Source organism: Saprolegnia parasitica, assembly GCF_000151545.1.
Source record: "Saprolegnia parasitica CBS 223.65 unplaced genomic scaffold supercont2.26, whole genome shotgun sequence".
Taxonomy (NCBI): Eukaryota; Oomycota; class Saprolegniomycetes; order Saprolegniales; family Saprolegniaceae; genus Saprolegnia; species Saprolegnia parasitica.
This window is the reverse complement of record NW_012156420.1, coordinates 69,783-92,583: the sequence shown is the minus strand read 5'-3', so window position 1 is coordinate 92,583 and position 22,801 is coordinate 69,783. Positions and strand designations below refer to the sequence as shown.

General features: G+C 61.1%; 13 protein-coding genes across 13 annotated transcripts; 4 read left to right on the top strand and 9 right to left on the bottom strand.

The window, feature by feature from the left end:
- Positions 1-31: 31 nt before the first annotated feature.
- Positions 32-363, bottom strand: SPRG_20341 (hypothetical protein; the record flags this gene model as incomplete). Its single annotated transcript, XM_012346068.1, has 2 exons — positions 32-188; positions 239-363. 2 exons carry the CDS (start codon positions 361-363, stop codon positions 32-34), a joined length of 282 nt encoding a protein of 93 aa, XP_012201458.1.
- A 200-nt stretch (positions 364-563) lies between these two features.
- SPRG_07138 (hypothetical protein) lies at positions 564-1,487 on the bottom strand (the record flags this gene model as incomplete). The annotated part of the gene is made up of 5 exons (XM_012345935.1): positions 564-748; positions 797-906; positions 956-1,035; positions 1,082-1,305; positions 1,362-1,487. The coding sequence occupies 5 exons, from the start codon at positions 1,485-1,487 to the stop codon at positions 662-664; spliced, it is 627 nt and encodes a 208-aa protein (XP_012201325.1). The 3' UTR covers positions 564-661.
- A 149-nt stretch (positions 1,488-1,636) lies between these two features.
- SPRG_07137 (hypothetical protein) lies at positions 1,637-2,132 on the top strand. The gene is made up of 2 exons (XM_012345934.1): positions 1,637-1,938; positions 1,982-2,132. Exons 1-2 carry the CDS (start codon positions 1,645-1,647, stop codon positions 2,111-2,113), a joined length of 426 nt encoding a protein of 141 aa, XP_012201324.1. The 5' UTR covers positions 1,637-1,644; the 3' UTR covers positions 2,114-2,132.
- A 9-nt stretch (positions 2,133-2,141) lies between these two features.
- Positions 2,142-6,962, bottom strand: SPRG_07136 (hypothetical protein; the record flags this gene model as incomplete). The annotated part of the gene is made up of 2 exons (XM_012345933.1): positions 6,838-6,962; positions 2,142-6,787 (listed from the first exon to the last, which is right to left on the bottom strand). Exons 1-2 carry the CDS (start codon positions 6,929-6,931, stop codon positions 2,142-2,144), a joined length of 4,740 nt encoding a protein of 1,579 aa, XP_012201323.1. The 5' UTR covers positions 6,932-6,962.
- A 55-nt stretch (positions 6,963-7,017) lies between these two features.
- On the bottom strand, positions 7,018-8,352 carry SPRG_07135 (hypothetical protein). Its single transcript, XM_012345932.1, has 7 exons — positions 8,126-8,352; positions 7,963-8,084; positions 7,747-7,914; positions 7,528-7,693; positions 7,426-7,489; positions 7,242-7,375; positions 7,018-7,194 (listed from the first exon to the last, which is right to left on the bottom strand). The coding sequence occupies exons 1-7, from the start codon at positions 8,344-8,346 to the stop codon at positions 7,131-7,133; spliced, it is 939 nt and encodes a 312-aa protein (XP_012201322.1). The 5' UTR covers positions 8,347-8,352; the 3' UTR covers positions 7,018-7,130.
- Positions 8,353-8,562: 210 nt separating this feature from the next.
- Positions 8,563-10,848, bottom strand: SPRG_07134 (hypothetical protein). Its single transcript, XM_012345931.1, has 12 exons — positions 10,681-10,848; positions 10,581-10,634; positions 10,113-10,533; positions 9,879-10,062; positions 9,773-9,827; positions 9,651-9,716; positions 9,521-9,604; positions 9,146-9,466; positions 9,030-9,085; positions 8,901-8,983; positions 8,731-8,840; positions 8,563-8,682 (listed from the first exon to the last, which is right to left on the bottom strand). Exons 1-12 carry the CDS (start codon positions 10,813-10,815, stop codon positions 8,599-8,601), a joined length of 1,653 nt encoding a protein of 550 aa, XP_012201321.1. The 5' UTR covers positions 10,816-10,848; the 3' UTR covers positions 8,563-8,598.
- A 435-nt stretch (positions 10,849-11,283) lies between these two features.
- On the bottom strand, positions 11,284-11,953 carry SPRG_07133 (hypothetical protein; the record flags this gene model as incomplete). The annotated part of the gene is made up of 5 exons (XM_012345930.1): positions 11,284-11,375; positions 11,424-11,540; positions 11,589-11,659; positions 11,707-11,842; positions 11,888-11,953. 5 exons carry the CDS (start codon positions 11,951-11,953, stop codon positions 11,310-11,312), a joined length of 456 nt encoding a protein of 151 aa, XP_012201320.1. The 3' UTR covers positions 11,284-11,309.
- Positions 11,954-12,051: 98 nt separating this feature from the next.
- On the top strand, positions 12,052-13,410 carry SPRG_07132 (hypothetical protein; the record flags this gene model as incomplete). The annotated part of the gene is made up of 2 exons (XM_012345929.1): positions 12,052-12,489; positions 12,532-13,410. 2 exons carry the CDS (start codon positions 12,052-12,054, stop codon positions 13,288-13,290), a joined length of 1,197 nt encoding a protein of 398 aa, XP_012201319.1. The 3' UTR covers positions 13,291-13,410.
- Positions 13,411-13,586: 176 nt separating this feature from the next.
- Positions 13,587-14,264, bottom strand: SPRG_07131 (hypothetical protein). The gene has a single exon (XM_012345928.1). The coding sequence runs from the start codon at positions 14,244-14,246 to the stop codon at positions 13,626-13,628; it is 621 nt and encodes a 206-aa protein (XP_012201318.1). The 5' UTR covers positions 14,247-14,264; the 3' UTR covers positions 13,587-13,625.
- A 328-nt stretch (positions 14,265-14,592) lies between these two features.
- SPRG_07130 (hypothetical protein) lies at positions 14,593-15,268 on the top strand. Its single transcript, XM_012345927.1, has 4 exons — positions 14,593-14,739; positions 14,795-14,847; positions 14,895-14,945; positions 14,999-15,268. The coding sequence occupies exons 1-4, from the start codon at positions 14,631-14,633 to the stop codon at positions 15,209-15,211; spliced, it is 426 nt and encodes a 141-aa protein (XP_012201317.1). The 5' UTR covers positions 14,593-14,630; the 3' UTR covers positions 15,212-15,268.
- SPRG_07129 (hypothetical protein) lies at positions 15,217-16,266 on the bottom strand. The gene is made up of 5 exons (XM_012345926.1): positions 15,899-16,266; positions 15,745-15,857; positions 15,581-15,701; positions 15,354-15,533; positions 15,217-15,308 (listed from the first exon to the last, which is right to left on the bottom strand). Exons 1-5 carry the CDS (start codon positions 16,245-16,247, stop codon positions 15,277-15,279), a joined length of 795 nt encoding a protein of 264 aa, XP_012201316.1. The 5' UTR covers positions 16,248-16,266; the 3' UTR covers positions 15,217-15,276.
- Positions 16,267-16,757: 491 nt separating this feature from the next.
- SPRG_07128 (hypothetical protein) lies at positions 16,758-17,473 on the top strand. The gene is made up of 2 exons (XM_012345925.1): positions 16,758-16,856; positions 16,908-17,473. Exons 1-2 carry the CDS (start codon positions 16,833-16,835, stop codon positions 17,409-17,411), a joined length of 528 nt encoding a protein of 175 aa, XP_012201315.1. The 5' UTR covers positions 16,758-16,832; the 3' UTR covers positions 17,412-17,473.
- SPRG_07127 (hypothetical protein) lies at positions 17,427-22,737 on the bottom strand. Its single transcript, XM_012345924.1, has 5 exons — positions 19,760-22,737; positions 19,247-19,699; positions 18,875-19,196; positions 18,228-18,816; positions 17,427-18,183 (listed from the first exon to the last, which is right to left on the bottom strand). The coding sequence occupies exons 1-5, from the start codon at positions 22,699-22,701 to the stop codon at positions 17,441-17,443; spliced, it is 5,049 nt and encodes a 1,682-aa protein (XP_012201314.1). The 5' UTR covers positions 22,702-22,737; the 3' UTR covers positions 17,427-17,440.
- Positions 22,738-22,801: the final 64 nt, after the last annotated feature.

Below are 22,801 nucleotides of genomic sequence, written 5' to 3'. Positions count from 1 at the left end.
AGCACTGCAGACGCCGATGATAGATCTTGATCTATTCGGGCGAGTCACGTACCAGAATCAGCGGCTTCTCCTCCAAGCAGACACCGTGGATTGTCTCGAGCGCGAGCGTGGCCAGATCTATGTCTGGGAACTCCACAAAGGCTTGGCCCTTGAGCCGCCCTTCTTTAAACAACTTGATCGAGAGGAGCCTAGACGACGACGGCGTCACTTGATACTTTCTTGATACATGCGCACCCACCCCATGGAGGCGTCGTCGGGAAAGACAGCACCAAATACGTGGCGAAGGTCCGACTCGTCGACCGACTTGGCGATGTTCTTGACGTACAGCACGCGCGACGGGTCGCCCCGGGCGTAGCCCTTCATGTACTTGAGTTCCGCGAGCGCTAAGATCACATAGTATATCAGCATCGTCACAAGTCGGCGGAGGAGACCGTCGGGGGCGAGCCGGGTTCGATTCAATTCAGCTTCGGAGATGACACCGGGGCGCGCCACAATACGGGGCGCCGGCGCGTCGTCGACAAAAGCCGCGGCGACGCGCAGTGCTTTTTTCTGAGGCTTGGCGCCCCGTGGCCGCTGGCTGGGCACCGCTGGGGGATGGTCAGCGCGCGTACTGACGTCGGCGGGAGGAACCATGTCGGTAGCTTCCGATGACACCTTGTCGTCATCCTCCGTCGTCGTCCTCGTCGTCGTCGTCATCGCTGGCTTGAAAGGCGTCCTCATGTAGGCGTTTACCCCGGGCAGCGAGCCCCTACCGCGAGCTACTATAGCGGCATTCCATCTGGTGAAGAATGCGTACGTCGGTCGAGAAGGGGCCGCGGATGACGTCCTTCTCGAACGGCGGCGGCAAGTGCATCTTGTTCATGAGATGCAGCACTTGCGTGTACAGCTTGGGAAGGGCCATGAGCGCTAGCCAAGGACCTATTGTGATGCGAGACGATGACGCAGTAGGACAGACCGTTGGCGACATTGGCCACGATCTCGGGCGTCGCCTTGGGGTACTTGTACGCGAGCAGCGGCGACGGCGGGTAATGCAGCCTATCGCGTATGCTTGTCGCCATACGTCTACCGTGATGCATGGTACCCCAGATGCGGAGCTATGGGCGTCGGTTGCCGCGCCGTCGATGGGGTCGATGGCGTCGGCTCGGGAGGCAGCGGAGGCAAGATCGGCGTGGGTGGTGGTGCGTCGAGGTCGCCACCGTGGACCCGCGCCTGGAGCTGGTGGTCAGCGAGGCGCATCTTGCTGAGTCGTGCCACAGCGGCGTTGCCAATGCTATCGTTCGGGAAGGCGGCCAAAGCTGCTTTCTTCTACGCAGGCGACCGAGCCATGGAGCTTCGACCGTCGAGAATGCTTCGCGCTGTACCTTGCCGCGACTCGTTAGCACGCGGATGTCGGTGGCGCCGACATGCCGCAGCAGCTCTTCGATCGCCGACGTCGCCAGCGCCGCCGGGAGGTTGCGCACCTCGACGACGAAGCCATCGAGTGGCATCTTACCGGTATGTGGTGCCGACGCCGTATCCGGATCCGCAGTGGCATACACTGGTTAAGCCAGTGTTTTTCTAAAGTGGCATATGCCACCTAACACGTGCCGCATTGCTGGTGACATGCCGAATGTAAGCATCACTTTCGCTTTTTGTGTCCAAAGCATGTGGAGTAGCGCCGTGTCGGGCGCGATCGCCGCCTGCTCGGGCATGCTCGGCAAGTTCTCCTCGGACGACTCGACGTCCATGCTGCATGGGGTCCAGGAAACCTGCATGAGCATGGCGGTCGAGGTGCCATGGCTCGACTGCGCCTACGTGAGCGTCGGGGTCCGGGTCCTCTTCTTCGTCGCGATGCTGCTCTCGAACGCGGTCATGCTCAACTTCTTCGTGCAAGGCCTCCACGAGACCGACTCGCTCACGGCTACTATCACGAGCTCGGCCATCAACTTTGTTGTGACGGTAGACGCCATGCGTCTTGATGCAACATCATGGGCATGCCTAGGCGGTCTTGGGGCTGGCCATCTTCCACGAGCACCTCCCGCTGCAATGGTGGCTCGGCGCGTCCATCATCCTCCTCGGTATGGGCTGCCTTCTCTACGGCGACAAGGCGACGACCAAGACAAAAGACGAATGAACAACATATGCAAGTTAAATCCGAGCGCTTATGAGGTGGCCTGGGACGCGCGGTTGGCGAGGTTGAGTTCAAGGAGCTCGGGCGGCCAGTTTTCCAGCACCACGAGACGCAGCCAGTCGTGCTCGTTGCGCTCGAGGTACCAGCTGCAGAAGGCTTCGATCGCGACCATCTCGTCAGGCCCCCCGGGCGCAAACCCGCTCACGCACGCTTTCGCGCCGGCCGTCGCGCTGCCGTCGTCGCCATCATCGACGTCCAATAGTATGCTGCTACTGGTCGCATAGAGCATCTTGAGAAAGTTCTCAAGGCAGAGCTGCAAGATGGCGCGCGGGACAAAGTGATGGGCACTCACATCGTCGACCAGCTGCTCGGTGAACGCTGTAAAGCAGAGCAGCGCGGTGCCATGCAGAAGGATCTCCAGCAGCGACCCATCCGTGAAGACCATGAGGCCGCACAAGAGGTGCACGAGGGGCACAGTCGTGTCGCGCCGCCGGATCATGCGCGCGTCCGTCTCGTGTCCCTTGGCAAAGGCTGCAAAGACCGCGTCCGCAAAACGCAGCACGTAGCTGTTGGTGCAGTGGGCGTGCGTCGCGCAGAGTTGAAGGAGCGCGCTGCGGAACTGGTCTTTGGTCAGCGCCACCTGCACCGTCGGCGAGAGGAGGTCGGTCGACGGCGCCTCGTGGCGCTTCAGAAAGCTCTTGAGCACCGTCACGAGCTGCAGCGGCGCGTACAAGTGCAGCTCCAAATGCACCAAGCACTCGCGGAGCCCATGGATGGACGACGCGGTGAAGCGCAAGGGCCGACGCGGAAGACGCATCTCGAGCAGGACGGGGTCACTTGGAGCCGACGCCGGCGCGAGGCCAATGTCGCTGGCGCGGACGCCGCGCGTCGTCGTCGTCGTCGTCTCGTGCTGCCACTTGGCGACGTCGAGGAGCTCGACCCACGAGAGCGTCTCGTAGCCGCCGCCGTTGTACCACTCGCCAAACTGCTCAAACGAGATGCGGTTGCGCGTTCGGAGGCTCGCGTCGAGGGTGATCTCCGAGAGGACCTTGGTCGTCGCGTCGCCGACCACCTCGTCGGCCTCAACGTACATGTGTTCGAGGCCCGACCGGTACCGCGCGTCACTCAGCACCATGAGCGCCAAGAGAATCGAGCGCAGGTAGAGAAAGAGCATGCCATGGGGCAGCTTGGTCTGGTGCGGCGACCCCTTGTTGGCGAGCGACACGAGGAGGTCGAACGCGGCCGCGAGCTTTTGGCTCTTGGAGCCGTGCCCGAGGATCGTGAGCCCGCACGCGAGCTCGAGCGCTTGGACCTTGCCGGTTTTCTTGCGGTCGTAGACGCCAAAGAGCCGTGCGAGCAGCCGCGACGCGAGGTGCTGGCCTTCTTCGTTGATGGCTTGACGCGGAATGAGCTTGCGGATGCAGCGGTAGAAGCTCGCGCGCGAGATGACGAGGCCGTCGGCGGTCGTGCCATGATGCGCCCGCGCGTTGGCGACAATCGCTTCGTGGATCGCGGCCACGGGCAGCGACGGAAACTGCGTGGCGTCCAGCATACGCAAATACATATCAATGTCCTTCTCCGAGTACTGCAGGAGACTGCCCTCTTCGTGCATGTCAAAGGCGTACGCGAGCGGCTTCTCGCGCGCGTGGGCGTCCATGGCGGCTTTCGTCGGCCACTTGCCGAGGTCGAGGAGCTCGAGCCACGGGCAGCACTGGTACCCGCCGGCGCTGTACCACTCGGCAAAGACGCCAAGCGAAATCGACGACCGCGACTGCGTCTCGCAAAACACCTGCGACGTCAGTGCGCCGGCCGCCCGCTCGGCCGCAAACAGATTCGACGACGACGACGCGGCTTCGGCCAGCGAGAAGGAAAAGAGGAGCGCGAGGATGCTCTTGAAGAGCTCAAAGAGCGCGCGCCGCGAGATGCAACCGTCGCGGTGCACGTCGTACAGCGTGAAGAGCACGCCGAGCTTGTTGCTCTTGGAGCCTGCGCAGAGGATACTGAGCCCCGAGAGCAAGTGGAGCTTGTCGACGGCGCTGCCCATGATCGACGTCGATGGCATTGACGTCGCCGCGTCATCATGATGGTCATCGTCCTCGCTGCCGTCGAGGTTGGTCTCGGTCTCGTACAGCGAGAAGAGCCGGAGCAGGTGGTACGAGAGGAACTCTTGGTCTTCACTGCTCAAGCCTTCCTTGGGCGCGAGGCTCCGGATCGCATACAAAAACCCAGATTTCGTGAGGCACTTGCCCTTCGCAAACTTGTCCAAGCTCGTGTACAGCGCTTCGCACGTCAAGAACCGTAGCCGGAGCTTGTCGGCGATCGTCGAGACGACGGCAACGTCCCGTAGCCGGATACGGAGCATCGTCGCGTCGTACGACGTCAACTTGAACTGGAAGACAACCGACGACGAGTCCTTGTACCCGTCGTGCGTTGTCGCCGTCGTCGGGTACCCGCCGGTGCTGCTAACGACCGTCGTCGTGGTCTGGACCAGCGCCTCTTCCTTCTCTTGGCCGGCGGCCGTCGACGCGGTAAAGCTGTCGACGGCGTCGGCGATCGTGGCGTCGACGATGGGCCACTTTTTTGCATCCAAGAGCTCGATCCACGGAATGAGCGCGTATCCTTTCTCCGAGTACCAGTCGGCGAATTCGGCAAACGCCACTTTGGACCGCAGCACGAGGTCGTCGCCGCTCATGGACTCGTTGAAGATCGACTTGGCAATCGAGATGCACGCGGCGTCACAGATGTAGCCGATCGTGTCGGCCGACAAGTCGGCGCCGTTGCCGAGCGCCAGCAGCATCGTCAGGAACGAGCGCAGAAACTTCCACATTTCCCGGCGCGTGAGGAACCCGTCGCCGTCTTCGTCAAAGAGTCCAAAGCAAAACGCGAGCTTGGTGCTCTTCGAGCCGCCGCAGAGCAGGAGAAAGCCCGAGACGAACTCGGTCGCGTCCAGTGTCCCCGTGCCGGTCCGGTTGAACGCAAAGAAGAGTGCAGCGAGCGGCGAGAGGTCGCGCGCCTCCGGCAGCAGCGCAGCCATGCACGCATCAAACCGCCCTTTGTCGATCGTTGCGAGACCGTTGTGCACGTCAATGTAGTTGGCAAACGTATTGTGCACCGAAGGGACGTCAAGCGCATACAAGCCCGTGTTGCGCTGCAGCTGCGCGTAGTGCAGCAGATCGCCATTGTCGAACGCGAGGTTCTGGACCGGGTGCATGTCCGACTCGAGGAGCAGATCAAAGGCGAGGACAACGTCGTTCTTGAGGCAGAGCGCCGGGATCGAGTCGAGGGGAAGCAAGCCGCTATGCACCGGATTGGTGTCGTTGGAGCCAGCCTCTTTTTGGTTGGTCGCACGGATGTTCTTGGCCGTGTAGTACATGCTGGCCGAGACCGGCTGCACCGGCGTCTTGTCCAAAATCGACGTGTTAAAGTCGCCATAGACGAACGTCCACTTCTTGAGGTCGAGGAGCTCGAGCCAGCTCACGAGCTGGAAGCCGCCTTGGTTGTACCACCGGCCAAATGTCTCGAACGTGTAGGTTGGCGCATCGAGCGCGTCCAGAATCGCCGCGCCGCCTGCATCGACAAACGCAAGGATCGACGACGTCGGCAGTGGCATGGCCGGCGGTGCGAGGCCGAGGATCGTGAGGATGACTGAGCGCAGGAAGCGCCAGAGTTGGCCCTTGGAGAGGTACCCGAGGTCGTCCGTGTCGAAGAAGTGGAAGCCGGCCGCGAGCTTGTCGCTCTTGGAGCCGTGGGCGAAGAGGCTAAAGCCTGCTGCGAGCTCGAACGCGTCGACCGTCGTCTTGCTATGCGCGCCGCCGAGGTACTGCTTGAAGAGCGACCGCACCGCGCCCATGAACTTGTCGTCGTCCATGACATGGTTGGTGCACGTCATGCACGTGAGCTCGTTGACGCTCTCGATGAACGTGAGCTCGTCGAGCCAGCCGTCGAGCGTGTGGTGCAGAAAGGTGTCGTACAGCGTTTGCGGCGACAGCACGGGGAAGCGCGTCGCCATGAGGAGGTCCTCGAGCTCGACCGCATGCGCCTCGTGGATGCCAAGCACGTGCGAGTCCGAGACAAAGCCAAAGAGAACACCGTCACCCGCGCTGCTCGGCGGTGGCGCCATGGCGCTTCGTTGCTCGGTGACATTCCACCGATCCATGTCGAGCAGCTTGAGATACGGCGCCTCCGTGGCCCCCACGAGGAGGTACCAGTCCCAAATGTGCTCCAACGTCAGTGTCGGCGTCTGCTCCAAGAGGCCTTGGACGGTCTTGGTGGCGCTGTGCGTGAGAAGCTCGACGATCGCGTCGGGCGCGTGGCTGTCTTCGTCCGCATTGCCCGCAAAGAGGCAGTAGAGCCCGAGGAGGAAGCCGCTTAGAACCCGCACGAGGTCGCCTTCGGTGATGACGTCGTCCGTGGTCACGAGCTGCAGTGCCGTGCGGAGCTTGTCTTCGGTCGAGCCGTCGAGCACCGTCATGGCACCGATCGCGAGGTCCGCCATGTCGACGCTGTGCGCCGAGAAGGTGTGGTAGAGCAGCTCCAGTAGCGCGCGCGCCGACCGAAAGTCGCGGTCCGTCTGAATGCCACTCGCCGCCTTCATCCATGCGAGGAACGCGTCGCGCTCGGGCGTCGTGCCCGGCGTGACCTGCTCGGCGAGCGCGCCGAGGTGGCAACCCTTGCGCACTAGGTGGCGATTATGCCATGAGCCATCCATTATCGCGATGTCGACGTACATGCAGTCGTTCCGCCATGGATCTCGTCGGCCAGCGCCGGCTCGACCACGAAGCGCAGCCGCTGGCTCGTGTACGGGACGTCGACTTGGCTCATTCGTCGGCTTGGGAAGTTACACCGAACGCTCGATCACACGTCTTAGATACCAATCTGTGCGCGATGCCATTGGATAAAACTCGCGTAATCCTGCAAGGCCATTGGCTTAAAAGTGCATGCAGAATACAAGCTCCTAAAATTTGGCGTCGCCAGCTGCGGGCCAAGATCGCAGCGCCCCTGCCTCTGCACGACGGCGCGGCTACCCGCGCTTGGCCGCCTTGGACGAGCTGCGCCGCTTGATCGACTTGCGCGGCTGCTTGAGCCTACGCCACGGATGCTTCTCCGCCAGACTGCAGAGGAGCCAGCGTACGCGTCCATGTCGGGGCCATCGGCAGCGTCGCCCGTCGGCAGCCGAAACATGGCCTCGCCCACCTTCTCGTGCGCACTGTGGAGTTCATTGATGGCCGCGTCGATTGCGACATGCTCGACAAAGGTGCCACAAAACTACATGTAGCCAGCATCACTCGTCGCCGGTTCGAGCTCGAGGCGCCGACCTGCTTGAAGGTGCCACTCGTATACAGGCACGCCTCGACGACTGACAGTGGTGGGCACGTGAACCTGCACGCATGAGGCTCTGCCTTGGCACGTTGACGTACTTTTCGTGACACCCGCGATGCTCGTCGCGGACCTTGGTGGCGACGGCTTCGCTGAGCTTGGCCTGCGCGCCGTCCTTGCGCCGCTTCTCGTCGACCGTCTCGCACGCGTCCTTCTTCTCGGGTCGCATGTACTCGGCGTAAATGTGGTAGACGTGGGCTAAAAACTCTAGCCTCACGTGCTACAGAAATGCTCGCAGTGGCGGGGTTCGATGGACCGACCATTGTAAATCAAGCACGCCCGGAAGCACGTCAAGATGCGCTTGAAGGGGATCTCGGCCGTGCAGCTCTCTTCCTCGACGAGGTGGCTGCATGCTTGCACCACGAGCGACCGCGGCAAGCCCGCGCAGTGCGTCGCCGCCAGCTGATGAAAGTCATCCATCGTCATCTCTATCCCCGTGGCGTCATCATGCAAGGGCGAGGTGCATGTAGTCGCACCATACGCTTCGTCAATGTTGCCGAGCGCGTTGTCGAGGAGGGCTAAGAAGGCGAGGCGGTTGCGGAGGTTAGCGTCGACAAACTCAAAGGACCGGCCTTCGACGTGTGTCATGGCGAGCACCCTGCGGCCATGAGACGTATCCGTGTGCTCGTAGCAGTGTACCTGGAAAAGTACTTGTCAAAGAAGCGGACCGCGCTCTCGGGCCGCTCGACGAGGAGCTGCTTGAGCGCGTCTTCGAGGAACGTCTTGACGCCCGTGCGCTCGAGGTAGTCGAGGCTCGGAAGACTCTCGAGCGCGGCCGCCTGCGGCAGCAAGAGCGAGGCCCGCAGCACCTTGCGCGCGCGGTGGCTGCCCATCACCGTCGTCCCCAGTGGCCCTTCCATGCCAAGATACGCTCGGAAATAGTGTGCTGAGCGACTCGTCACACTCTCATTTCGCACTCTCGTTCCGCACTCTCATTGAGAGTGCTCGCCACCACCGAGAAAGGCCCATTCACTTTTCTTTCAATCTTTCAAGTGCAATATACGACCACTGTAAATTGATGGAAAATGCTTGGTCCGAGCAAACATGCGTCGCCGAGGATCGAAGCGGGGGCCAAGTGGGTAGTAATGAAAAAAAGTGTCATTGGTTTTGACTTACGCCGTCGCAAGGCGCACTTGCTTTTCGATTTTCTTGCGGATCTTGTCTGTCTTGGACGACGTGTCGCGGGGCCGGATCGCCTAACGTTGCGTGCGTGAAGCATGCCATGTTGAAAGCGTCTGCCTTACGAGGTAGATGAGCGTGAGGAAGGCAAGCACGAGCAAGATGTAGAGAAACACGTTTTTGGCCCAAAAGAACGTAAAGCCCTTCATGTACTTGAGCTGGACCCCCATCATGGCTACGACACAGAGAAAGATGATAACAGAATCATGCATCGACGCTATCGAGCCTGTCGTACTTTGGATCGTCGTGAGGCGGACATAGTCGCCAAAGGCTTGGTTGGCGAATTGGACGCATGGGATGCAGCAGAGCAAGATGAGCCTACATCGCTTCTCAGATCTGCTTTCTTCTTGGATTCAGTGTGTACGTGAGATTAAAGAGGAACGAGTTCATGTACGTGCCGTTAAACTCCATCGGGTGCAGCTACAAAGGCAGCATCGCATGAGAGGCATCCTTTCCATGGCCATGAACATTAGGACGCACCGCACAGCAGAAGCAGCGCATGCCAAACTTGAAGCAGCCCTTGACACAGCACGCGAGCAGGTACAGCGTAAAGAGCCCGACAGAGATCGTGCCGAAGAGCGGGAACCACGAGTCGAACCAGATAAAGTAGTTGTTGAGGAACGGCACGATGGGCACGCGAGGGAGCATGGCGAGGATGATCTGGAGCACCCAGAGAAAGCTCACGATCGAGCAGAGAAACCCGAGCACGAGCTTCCCGAACGGAACTAACGGGTTGTAGTTCTTGTAGTCTTCGTGGCACAGTTTGAGTTCCTGGACGTCCTTCTCGAGCAAGTAGACGGCCTAGCCCATCGGTTGATGCATATCGACTGCCAAACGATGGCATTATGTACATACCTGCTTGAACTTGTTCATCATGAGCAGGTCTTGGCGGGCTTGCTTTTGGCGCTCCCGCAGCGAGAGCTTCGAACCCGTGACCGTCTGCATGCCGCATGAGAGACACGCATTGCATTACGCCATCGCGTACGAGCTGCTGCGCCTTGATTTCTTTGCCGACTTCCAGAAGCTCGAGCGACCGGATCTGGATGAGCATCTACACAGCATTCCGTCGCGTCGTCCAAGTCGATACATTGATACATTGATACACACCTTTTGCTGCGCATAAATGTCGGCGGGCATGAAGCGCGGGCGGTAAAAGAAGGCCCTAGTCCACAAATGTATCAATGTTTCAAGCCGAAAAACCAAGTGTGTGTACAAGATCAAGTCGAGCGGCAGCGCGATAAGGCCGATCGCGACAAAGATCGTAAAGGCGAACCAGCCCACAAAGCTAAAGAGCGCGGTGATGTAGATGGGCACCGAGACCGCGACGGTCATGTTGGTCGCTTGCACGGGGTGCGTGAGTGCAGCGAGGCGCTCGTCCGAGCTAATGACGGACCCGTCTACGGGATCGTCAGATCGCATACTAAATAGCACTTTAATGCGAGTCTACCCGTAAACTCGTGAAAGCCAGCGTACGCAGCCAGCGCCGACGGGACGACAATGGTCGCATTGGCCACACTGCTGCTGCCATTGCTTGCCGTGATCGGGATCGATCCATTCGGCATCGAGCTCATGACAATGGCTTCGTACGGGATCGTCGACGTCGACGACGTGGTGTACGTGATTGCAATCACGATCGCGACAACGATGAGCGTCCCGACTTCCATCTTGAGAGCATCGAGCCAGCGCGACGCGGCCTTGGCGTCGTCAAAGCCGTCGTCCGCTTCGTAGTAGTAGATCGCAAACGGCAGCAGCAGCACGAGGAAGACGACGATGGCCATAAAGACGATGAGCCAGAGCACCTCCATGTCGAGGTTGCCGCAGGTGCTGTTCCAGCCCGCGTCGCACCCAATGGCGGTTGAATTATTGGCCTACGAGGCAGACGTCGATGCATGGATCCTCCTCGATAAGAACGTACGACGTCGAGCGGGAGGAGCAGGATGCAAGCTTCGGCGAGGAGGAGACCGACGATCTAAGACGACACTAAGAAATGGGCTGCGAGAGGATGCAGCACGTACGACGAGGAGCTTGGGAAAGTACGCAGTGTTCTTATCATCCGGGTGCTGGAAGTAGACAAGGATGTAGACGTTGGCGGCGAGGAAGACGAAGCTCATGAGCACGACAACGACGATGAGGAACCAGTTGAGCGCCATGCTGCGGGTACCGATCGATCTGCCAACTGAAGCGAATCGTTACTCCCACGAAGGGGTTTCGAGATCCAAATCCAGCTTGAAACGGTCCAAGAACCCAACGAGAACGCGTCCCAGGTACTAATAAACATGCAGGATGCACGCCAGCGGATGGGAATACATGTGGCAAGGGCGGTCCTGCAATAATCGAGACCTCGCACTACATACTAGGCGGTGGTGCATCATCGCTACCAATCTGGCCACGGTCATTCTGCCAGCATGGCCCTTTTGAAACGTATTTCGTTCTTGCACAAAAGAATTGTTGTCCCATTTCGTACCGGGTACCTGCAGGTACGCGTAGTTGTCCCATATCCTACCTGCAGGTACGAGTAGTTGTCCCATTTCCTACCTGCAGGTACGAATAAGCAAACTCGGCACCATTTCCGTCTCGAATATGGAAAGCAATAATCCCAGCGGTGGATGCGTCCATGTAGGGGAAGAGGCCTCACGGTGCATCTTTATTTGGTCATCATCATGTTGACGTATTCTTCATAATTGACGAGCCCATTCGAGTCCGGCTCCAACTGTGTACAAGCGTCTCAGGATTTTGAAAGAGCGACAGACGCGCGTACCTGGCAGATGAGCTCTCGTGCCTGCTCTTCCGAAATCTTGTCGCTGCCGTACGTCGTGAGCGCACTCAGGAGCCGCTCGACGCGGATACATCCTGGCGTGCTCGGGTTTTCAAACATCTAATTCCTCGCAGTTGCTAAGTCGTTGCAGTTGCTAAAAGGAGAGACCTTGAAGGACGCTTTGACTTGGTCGGCGCTGTACGTGGCATTCACCTTGCGGCTCATGACGGCCACAAACTCTGTGCGACAGGATAAGACGACAATAAGATAATGCACACGCACGCACCATCAAAGTCGATTTCGCCGTTGCTGTCTTGGTCGATCTCGTTGATCATGAGGTCGATCTCTTCCGGCGACGTGTTGATCCCGAGCGTGTCCATGAGTTCGCCGAGCTCGACCTTGGTGATGGACCCGCCACGATCCTACTCGGTTCTTAGCGCCATTCGCTATCAGACGTAGTATCCGACGCGGTCGACGAGGTTGAAGATCTCGCGGAACTCGGTGATCTCGGTCTCGCTCAGTTCCTGCGTCATTCGGGCCAAAGGCAATGTGAAACGACCAATCACACGCTGCTGGTGTCGAGATCCGGCCAATCAGCGCGCTCGAAAGCGATCTTTTTCGAAAAGGTGCGATGGGGCGGACCGTCAGCGCTGGGCCGCCCACGACTGTGAGCAAGAACACGGTTCAGGGCTTTGTTGTGCCCATCAAGCACAGCAACGATGTAAGTACGGTCATCGCAGACCTCCAGCAGCAACGCGCCCTGCGACGGGCCACCCATATCGCGTACGCCTACCGCGTCATCGAGATGGCGGTGGATACGCCCGAGAAGTCGTCGCAGACCGTCGCCGAGCTCTACGACGTGGTCGAAGGTATGCACGACGGAGGCATGTTTGGCGCTGGCGACAAATTACTCTACGTGCTACAACGCTGGGACGTGCACAACGTTGTCTTGGTGGTGAGTCGCATCGATGCCTCGTACTCGGGACAGCTGCTGGGCGCCAACACGTACAAGCTCCTCGTCGAGAGTGCGAAGCAAGCACTCGAGCAATTCGCCGTCGACTCGCTCGAGGTAGTACCGTGCGCAGCGAGATCGTGATGTCGACGCGCGTAGCCGGCCGAGGCCGCCAAGCTCGCGATTTCCGAGCTCCCGCCGCAGCTTCCACCGGCCAAGGTGGCCGCGACCACGACCAATATCGCGTACGAAGGCGGCGCGTACATGGTGGACGGTGTCTTGCAAGGCGCCAAGCAAGGGCGGATCAACCACTTTCTCGCGGACCGACGCTCCAACCAGAGCCAGGAACGCAAGCACGAGACGATTCGGAGCCTCGATGCATTGGGGATTTCAAAAGATGAACTCACTGCTCTTCGCGCCGTACGGTCGCCGTCCAAGGAGCTCCACACCGTGCTGGTCTGCGTCGGCCTCTTGCTTCAGATCAAGGATGTCTCGTGGACCGGCTGCCGCGATATGCTCCACGCGCCCGGCTTCTGTGCCAAGGTGCTGCGGGTCACGCCCGAGAAGCTCACGGCGCGCCAAGTGCACTGCGTGCGCGCCGTGCTCTCGGACGCAAACCTCGCGCCAGACGCCGTCCGTCGGGCGTCAACGACCGGCGCCGCGCTTCTCGTGTGGGTCCAAAGCCTCCTTGACTCGTACGACGCGACGACCTTGGGCTTGTCGCTCGGTGCTGTGCCAGCACAGCCCGCTGGGCGCATGGACGATGCACTCCTCGAGATGGCCGTGCGCCTCGAGCCGCCGTCGCGGCCGCCGCCACCCGAAGTGCATTCGGTGATTCCGACCGACCTCTTTGCCCCGGCAAAGCCGCCCAAGATTGTCGATCACGGTCGTCTCGTCAAGCCGAAGGCGTCCATGTAAGAAGCTCCGTTGGGCCCAGAACAATCGTCGTTCTCTCACTGCTCGACTGGCAGCAAAGACTGCCGTGGTATCGCATCGATCCTAAGCATAGAAGAGGAGTAGCAGGTTCCTACTCGCAGCCACTGGGCTTGTGAGCTTATAGTATCAATCTTTCAAGGCCCTGCTAAAACGCAGCCAGATCGCGTGGTACTGGCGAAGTCCACTAGATTGGTGCTTGCGAGGTGCCATGTACCATAGCGTTAGCAATCGCATCGATGCAACCTTTCTGTAGCGGGTATCCTGTAGCTTATAGCTGCATATTGTCGGTTGATACTGATGACGTGGCAGCAGCATGGTCACTCGAGTTGTTTGCTTAAGATCTCGTATGACGCTTCGTGGTCCTCGTGCTGGCTCGGCGACGTCTCGTCGACCTCGTACTGCATGGTCTTGGTGTAGAACTGCACCGCTGACGCGTTGGCCTTGAAGACCGTCAAGACGATCCACTTCATCTTGTATCGCCGCGCAATGAGCTCCAACAGCTGCATGAGCCGCTTCCCGAGCCCGCGCCGCTGCAGCGCTACGCCAATTTGAAGCTCGTAAACGTACACGATCTCGGCGCCGTCGTCCTCGACGAACCGAAAGTGCACGAATGCGTCGACGTCGCCCGCGACGAGGTACCGCGCCGCCGGATCAAAGAGCTCGGCGCGCTTGGCGGCCATGTCGAAGCCCCATGACGACTGCTCGTAGAAGCTCTGCATATTGGCGCAGAAGAGCGCCTCGATCTTGGTCTTCTCGTCTGGCGTGAGGCGCGAGGCTGGCAGCGATCGCAGGCCCACGGGAACGTCGCCGGCTGCGTACGTGGCGAACGGCGCAAACTCAAGCATGAAGTCATCGACGCTGTTGGCGTGAGCCAGCGCCGTCTTCCGCGCAAGCGCCTGCTGCTCCTTCTTCGTCAGCCGCTTCGCTTTGGGTGGCATCCCGCTGGGTTGTGAGCGGGTCGAGTTATTAAATGTGGCACATAAGCCGAAAATAATACCACCGGTGCGGTTGAGGGCAACGGAAACAACCCACCGACATTTAACCAACACGGCCAAATCACCACGAAACAACCTAGGCCGCGCACCAAGCGTGGGCCCTGTGCCAGCATGTGTATGGTCGTTCGAGCATATGAAAATTATAGCGGTGGCTTGCTACTTACGGCAACGCCACTACAATGTGGCATATGCCGAAATCCAGCATGGAAGTATACGAATATAGAGGTACTGTGTCAATAAATAGTGACTGGGAAAGACTTGAATTCTGTATCCTATACAAATTCATAGACGGCAATAAGTCAGGCCACACACTCAGTAAAAGAACTGATGGAGGACCTCTCGCCGAACGAACAAGTCGCTGCCTTCACGGTCGCCGGTGCTTTCGCCGGCGCCGCCATCGGCTCGGTCGAGTCCGTGTGGCACATCCCCAAGCTCGGTACGTCCTGCCATGTCTACGCGCCTCCAAGCTTGACCAACGACGTTGCCTGCAGGCGAAGCGCTCCCGAGCTTTTCGCACCAGCTTCGCGCGATTGCCCTTCGCTCGGTACGTGAACGTCGCCAGCACGCTCAATCGCTCATGGCCCAATGTAGGCGTCGTTCGGCATGATCTCGTTCTCGTACGCTGTCGGCAAGTCGACGGCGGTAGGCGAAACTCCATTTTGGCATGCATCATCTCATGTGCTTCCGCTGCATAGGCCTCGATCCGCATGAAGGACGATGTCTTCAACCCGATCGTCGGTGGCTTTGCGGCCGGCATCGTGCCGGGCATCTTGCGGAAGAGCGGCAAGGTCGGCCTCGGCGCCGGCGCGGCCATCGCCACGGTCATGGCGGCCACCGAGTACTTCTCGGCGGGCGCGGAACCCACGGCGAACAAGTGGGCCTCCCGCTACGACCACCTCAAGAAATAAACGAGGCCACCAGTGTGTGTGTTATTTCTTCGACAACGCGTCGTTATCGGTGTCCCCATCTCCCATTAGCCAACGACCTGGACGCTGCAGTCGACGCCTGTGCGACCTGTAAAGCCAACGCTAGAGGACGACGCCGTCATACCTAGGAACCCTTCAAAGCACGCACACGAGCCGTCCTTGTAGTTGCAGATGCCTCGGTTGGAGCACTCGATATGGCAGAGGTTGCCGAGAGCACCCACCGACGCGCTTCCGGCGGCCGCGACGCCCGCGCAGTCGGTGTCGGTCACGCCGGAGAGCGGGTCGTTGTTGGACGGGCAGTGCCCTATGCGATGCCAGTCGGTCAGGTGCCAAGAGTATGTACTATCGCACGCAGGGAGCAGTCGGCCCCAAACCACTCGGGCTCTTGGGTCTGTCCGGATGCTAGGCCGACGGGCCACGCCGAGTCGCAGACGCAGCCAAAGATGCGTTCTTGGTCCCATGTCGTGGTAGTCTGCGGCTCGTACATCAGCTTGCCCATTGGCAGCGCGTCTTACCTGGAGCCCGTAGTACGTCGTCGCCGGCGAGAGCGGCAGCGCTGCTGCTTGGCTTGCAAGGTACCGCATCGAGAGGCAGCGGCCGTGGCCCGAGCACGCGTTCGGGCAGCCCGCTAGTCATCGTCAGCGATGTGTATTCCTTCCAAGCACGTACAGAGCTCACAGGCGAGGCCCTGGAAGCCGGGGAAGCAGTTGCATTCGCCCGTGATGGTGTTGCAGATGCCCATGTCCGAGCACTCGGCGAGCACTGTATGGCCCGTCGTCGCGGACGTCGGGACGCTATTCCACGAGAGGCCCGCCGGACACGTGCGCAACGAGCAGTCGGGGGTCTTCCAGATCGAAATGTCGGTCGGCGCGCCCCACCCGACCTGGCACGTGCACACCTTCGTGGCCGTATTGCAGAAGCCATGGCCGTTGCAGTTGTTGAGCGTCGCACAGAGGTCGCCGCCCAGCGGGTTGTAGCCGGCGACGACTGCGATCCCGACACAGAGCAGGCTCCGCATGCGACCTCGGCCGTTTTTTTGCGATCTTACATGGGCGTTGCCGCTTCATGGACGCGTGAGAACGGCGTGACGCTCAAAGGGCCATGCGCTCGCGGCGACGACGAACTTGGCTGTGGCGACAACCACGTGGCATCATGCGGCCGCATGAAGATGAAGCCGCCCGGCAGGTATAACGCATCCGCGTACCTCGTAGTGCTCGCCGAGCATCGATTGGCATGGATCGTAAGACGATATAGAGCATGCCTACAGCGCCTCGACTCGATGCATGGCTGCCCGCGCCGATGGCTCCAGCGCATGGCATGGCATGCCACGCGCCTCGCCGCCGCCATCGCCTTGATGCAAGCCCAACCCAGTTTGCTTCTCCTGCAGTTCACTGCTCTTCCATCCCTCCATAGAGCATCCTCGTCATCCTAGGCCATGACACGCACCCATCGCATGCGCGCTTCGGACCTTCGCCGACGCTTCGATCGTGGTACCGCCTGTCTACCTCTAGCAATGCATACACCGGGCAACCTCTGGAAATGGATATTTCGGGACGCGGATCCAACCACGCATTTGTGGACGACGAGTGAGCCGACGACCAAGATGGTGTCCATCCGCAATGCGACGGTAGGTGCTGCGATGACGTGGCAGGCTAAGGCTCATGCGCGGTGCTGGCAGGTGACGGATCTTCTGGCGATGCAGAACGCGAACCTGTGGTGCCTGCCCGAGAACTACCAGATGAAGTACTACTACTACCACATCATGTCGTGGCCGCAGCTGCTCTACGTGGCCGAGGACCACGACGGCAAGATCGTGGGCTACGTGCTCGCCAAGATGGAAGAGGAGGCGACCGTGCCGCATGGCCACATTACGTCGCTCGCCGTGCTCCGGACACACCGCAAGTGCGGCATTGCCACCAAGCTCATGAAGGCGGCGCAGCGCGCGATGGTCGAGAGCTTCAAGGCCGAGTATGTCTCGCTGCATGTGCGCGAGGGTAACGCGGCCGCGATCCACCTCTACCGACACACGCTCAAGTACCAAGTGTACGACATTGAGAAGGGCTACTACGCCGACGGCGAGGACGCGTACGACATGCGCCTCCCGTTCACGGACAAGTGCAACACGGCCATGGCCGCCAACGTCGCCAAGTGGAACAAGTACCTCGCCGACCTCGGCAAGTAGATTAGCATCGAGGCAGCGACGCGTTGTGCTTAATAATAATAGGTGCGGATGTACTGATCGGACGTCCGACGGACCTTGGACACCTCGGGCGCGATGCCATGGCCGGCCAAGAGCTGTACGAGCAGCGCGAGCCGCTTGAAGCGCAGGTGCAGCGGCCGCCCGCGCTTGACGTAAATGTCTTCTTCGCCGTACTCGTCCACATACGGCGACGTAAAGAAGCAGGCGCGGCCATGCATGCTCACCAGCAGCACGCTGCACGCTTTGAGGAGGAAGAAGGCGCCGCTGCCGTGGCCGCAGTGCTCAACATGGCGCGAGCAGGCGCCTTGGCCGTCGACCTTGCAGCAGTCGGTGCCGGCGCAGACTGCGACGCCGCAGCGCAGGCAGAGCGCCGTCGTCTCCATCGATAGCGACGTACTCGGGCAGCGGTGGCCGCTATGGAGCGCGTACAAGTCCGTGTACTTCTGCGGCAGCGGCGGGCTGTGCACATGCCACGCCCACGGCACACTCCCCACGATCATGATCGGCAGCGCCGGCACATGCGCAGATTCGAGGAGCGGTGCCAAGACGCTCCGAAAGGCCGTGGCGCCAAAGAGGTCGCCGGGAAGGGGCACACCGAGCTGCTGGCACAGACGCGGCAGCGAGCTCGACCCGCGCAAGGTCGAGACAAAGTTGAGGTACAAGCTCGCGTCCGGATCCTCGGGGCCGCGGAAGATGGCGCGGGCGAGCAAGGTTGCTTTCCGCAGAAAGGTCAAGACCGTCGTCTCAAAGCCGCCTGCAGCATCGCCCCCGACGGCGCCGTCGACGCGATCGGACGACCAAGCGACGCGCGCCAGCCGTCCACGGACGTCACCGCGCCGTCAGGCGTCATCGCGTCACACGCTGTCGTTGTCTGGACCAAGGCTTGGGCCATCTGCAGCGCCGCGAACGACCGGATCGTCCAGAGGATCTCTGCCTTGTCCTGTATAATCGCACACGCGACAAGGAGCGATGGAAACAAGTCTTGAGCCAGCAACGGCGCTGAGAGAGCCGGGAGCGCGCCGGCGTGGGGCACATCGCCTTCGAGCGTTCTTGCGAGAGCATCTGGAACGGCGGCGACGTAGTCGGTGGCTAGAAGCGATGGCAACAGCTGCAGCACGAGGCGAAGGGCTTCCAACTTGGCGTCGTCCCGGGGCGTCAGCGCATCCAAGCACCCGTCGGCGTCCGGTGGCAAGTCGACGCCGAGCCGGTGCGTCGCCGTCGCCGTCGGGGCATACGCGATATGCAGCAGCGCCGCAGAGAGGCCTTGGGTCTCGGCGGCTGCGAATGCGTCGGCGACCGTGTCGAGAACCGTGGCCGCGGCCGAATCGAGCGGCCTCTGCAGCGACGTCACATACGCGTGCATGGCATCGCGGGCCGCAGGTGGCAGCTACTCCAGACATGGAGAGGATCATCACCACACGAGGTAATTGCAACGACAATCGTACCGGTGCCAGCGGCGCAGACGATCGAAGCCGCGACGGGAGCTGCTGCAGGTGCGCGAGGACGCTCTCGACACTGCTCGCGCGTTGGAAGAAGGCCTCCATGGCCGGCCCGGACGTACTTGGCGCCGGTCGCGGCACAAACGGCACCGTCGTGCTGCTCAGCGCCTTGCAGAGCGGGCAGAGGAACTCGCCTCTCGCCGCATCAAAGGCCACCGCCGAGAGCATCGACGCATCCGTCTCGCGGCGCATCGTGCATCGGTACTGCTCCACGCATGAGAGGTGCACTGCGTGCCCACACAGCTGGACGTGGATGGCCGCGTCATGACTAGGACGACGTGAGCGTTTTCATGTCTACTCCACGAAGCATCGTACTACCTCCTCTGCGGCCGGCCAATGCGCTGGGCAAGGCCGATAAACATGATAGGGTCGTCCTTCTTGACGTGAGCGCAGATGATGCACTCGGGCGGCGGCTGCTCCATCGGCATCGCATTCGTCCGATCGGTATCCGCCTCGTCGTCGTCGTCGTCGTCGAGCAGCGAGGTCGCAAACTGCGACTGCCGTGCCAGCATCGCCGCCATCGCCTGCTGCTGCTTTTGCTTTTGGAGTGCGAGCCGCGCCTTGGCGTCCAAGGGCCCGCTGCTCGTTGTTGGCGCCACGACACGGAGGACGTCGGCGGCGAGGAAGCGCGCCATCCCCTCGTCCATCGCCGCATACGCTGCGAGCACGTAGAGAATACCGGCCAAGAGTGGCGTCAGCGACGCTTCGCCGAGGGCCCGCAGCCGCGTCGCATGCGCCGCCAGCAGCTGCACGAGACTGCCGTCGCCGCACCTAGTCATCCTTGATTTTCAATCTACCGCCCACGGTCCATGTATCATCCTAAAAACGTACGGGGCATGGTTGCCGGGCGGGAAAGGGAGCGCGAGGCGAGCGTCGGTCGGTGTTGCGGCCATCGTGAGCTCGGGCACCAGAGCCGCCGTCGCCGCGTCACGCTCCGAGGACGCGTTCAGAACGTGGAGCTGGAGCGTGAGCAAGTGCACCGTCCGCGTCAGCATGGTCTCGTCGCCGCCGAGCTGGGCGTCGCGCAAGCAGTGCCGGAGCACGGCGACCAAGTCGGGTGTGAGGGCGAGGTCGCGGACGCGGGCCATTTGCGCATGGGGCATCGGAAGTGCGGCGACGAGCGGCACAGGCGTGTCACGCCAATTCTTGAAGACGACGTCGTGCCGAGCTTCCTGCGCCTTGATGTGCCGGGACCCGCTCAGATGCAGACACGCCGGGTCGTACTCGTGATACACCGCGTGCTTGAGCACATACTTGGCGGGCGCGATGCTGTCGGTCGCTGCCAATTGGCTCTCGGCGATCTCGTCGAGGACACTCCGGAGCTGCTTGTTGCGCGCGTCTTCGGGCAGCGCGTCGTACTGCGGATACGCATACACACTGGCCGCTTCGTCGCGGAGCGTCGAGTAGTTGCACGGCTGGTGCAAGAGCAAGTGCACGAGCTTGCGGCGGAGACCGATCTCGGCGCCTTGCGACGCGGGCGGCGGCACTTCGGTGAGCAGCCACAACAAGTGCAGCAGCGACTGCGCGACGAGCTGCGTCTGCTTCTCACTCGACCACAGTCGAGGTGTTGTCGGTGATGCGAGATACGACGCGAGACCATACCGGTCCAAGAAGCGGGCCAAGAAGGCGTCGGGTCCGAGGATAACGACGCCGAATTGCAGCAGCGTCAGGTCCACGTCTCGAAACGACACGTGTGCTGTCAAGTTGGGAAAGTAATAGGCTTGGTCCGCGTAGCTAGTCACTTCGTGTGTCATGAGTTCTTGGCCATTGCGCACCCAGAGATGACTGGCAATCTGCGCCGACAAGACGAGCGAGCGCAGCGGGAACTCGAACAGAACGTCCCATTTATCCACATGACCCACGCGGGCGTGGGCAAAAGCGATCACGTCGATCGTGTCGACCGCCAGCAGCTCGAGCACAAAGAGACCGATCGCCTGGTGCAGCGGGTGGTGCAGCGACACGGGCTCCGCGGCCACGTCACACTGCACGACTCGATGCTGGCCGATCGTATGGTACGGAAGCGGCGCCGCCGTTAGCGCCGGCCAGAGGCCGTCCCAGATGAGCGCCGCGACATCGATGTCGAGCACGTGCTTGCCGAGGCGAAGCCCCTTGAAGAAGCTTTCCGTGACCGACGCGAGGCTCACATGCAGCAGGAGCGCATTGTACCACGGCATGTTGTCTTCGAGTTCAATGTGCGGCTCCGACTCGCGCACTCGGAGCTGGGCGTTCAGGTGCGACGCGTCATAAAGAAGGCGGGCCCACGTCGGGAGGTGCTCGAGGAAGGCGTGCGCGACCGACGGCACGAGCAACACAAACCCAAGGTCCGTGATGACGGGCTCGTACCGCGTAAATCGCACCACAATGTGGTCCAAATTGATGACGCGCCCATGTCGTCGATCGTCGTCATCGACCTTGGTGAGCTCGAGGCCCTCGGCGAGCACGTGGAGCAGCATCGAGAGGAGGCCCTTGTCGTCGACGAGCTGCGGCACGATCGACGGCGTCGTGAAGATCTGCACGCTGAGCCCAAACATGGCTTCGTTTTTGGTGCCGACGCCGCACAAGTACTCTCGCATGACCAGCTGGTAGACCTCGACGTAGAAGAGCGCGAATTGCCACTTGAGCGTCCGATCGCCCATGAGATGGAGGTACGCCGAATGGAGCGCCATCACAATCGCCTTGGGCAGCACCGACGTCGCCGTGAGGAGCTCGACGATCGGCTCCATGTCGCTCGAGACGTGGGTGTAGACCTTGTCGTTGATGCTCGTAAGCGGCTCAAAGAGCACGCCAAAGAGCATCTGCTGCAAGGTCGGCGAGAGCTGCGCGAGCCCGTGGATGTACGAGAAGAGACGGACAACGATGGCTTCGCGAGCGAGATGGTCGTCGTCGACGACCGACGCGAGCCAGCCTTCCGCTTCCATGGCCTGCATGAGCGCCAGGGCTTCGTGGAGGAGGACTTTTTCCTTGAGGAGCGCGGCGCCGTCGGCGTCGACTAAGTGCGTAAACTGCTCGGCAAACTCGAGCGAGTAGCCCTTGTCGACGAGCGATCCTGTGAGATCTTGGTCCGTGTGCACGTCGTCGTTCGAGATGCGCACGTGATACAAGGTCGGGAGGTCGTCGTCGTCGGTGTGCTTGCGCTTCTTGGGCTTGAGCCGCGCCTCAATCTTGGTCGGGTCGTGGTTGTTGGTCGCGCGACCTGCGACGTCGACCATGTACACAATGAGCTCGCGCAAGACGTCGAGGATCGTGGCGGTCAATGGCGGCGGCAGCTCGAGCGGCGTCTCGACAACGTCCGCATCGCTCGCCTGCACGCGGTGCGCCGGACACATGCCATGGACCTGCCACGCCTCCGTGTCGCCGCAGTCGCACATGCCGCCCGGCGACGTCCGGTGGAAGAAGACTTGGTGGCCGTCGTGGTCGGACGCCTCAAAGCACGCCTGGCACTGCACGCACGTCTCGTCCATCTCGCAGTCGCGGCAGCTCCACGAGATATCGTTCTGCTGAAACATGTAGCCGCACACGCGCTTGGGCATCGTGAGCGCATGCGCCTCGTGGACGTGGCGCAAGTACGCGGCGACCGTCGGGAAGGCGCCGCTGTCGGCCACGCGGATCGCTGCATGCAGCGCGGCCTCGGCAAAGTCTGGGAAGCGCTCCGGCTTGTGGCCATACGCGAGGAGGCTCACGATCCATCCGGCCTCGAGCACGGGCTCGAGCCCACGGCGCAGCCGGTCCTCGACGTAGCGCCCCAGCGCACTCGGGCTCGCGAGGTGCGACATTCGGTAATGTCCACGCCACAGAAAGAGCTTGCGTTTCGTAGACTCTGCGCATGGCATGATGGAGGTGGCATACGCCGAGAATAGATGTCCGATGCCGAAA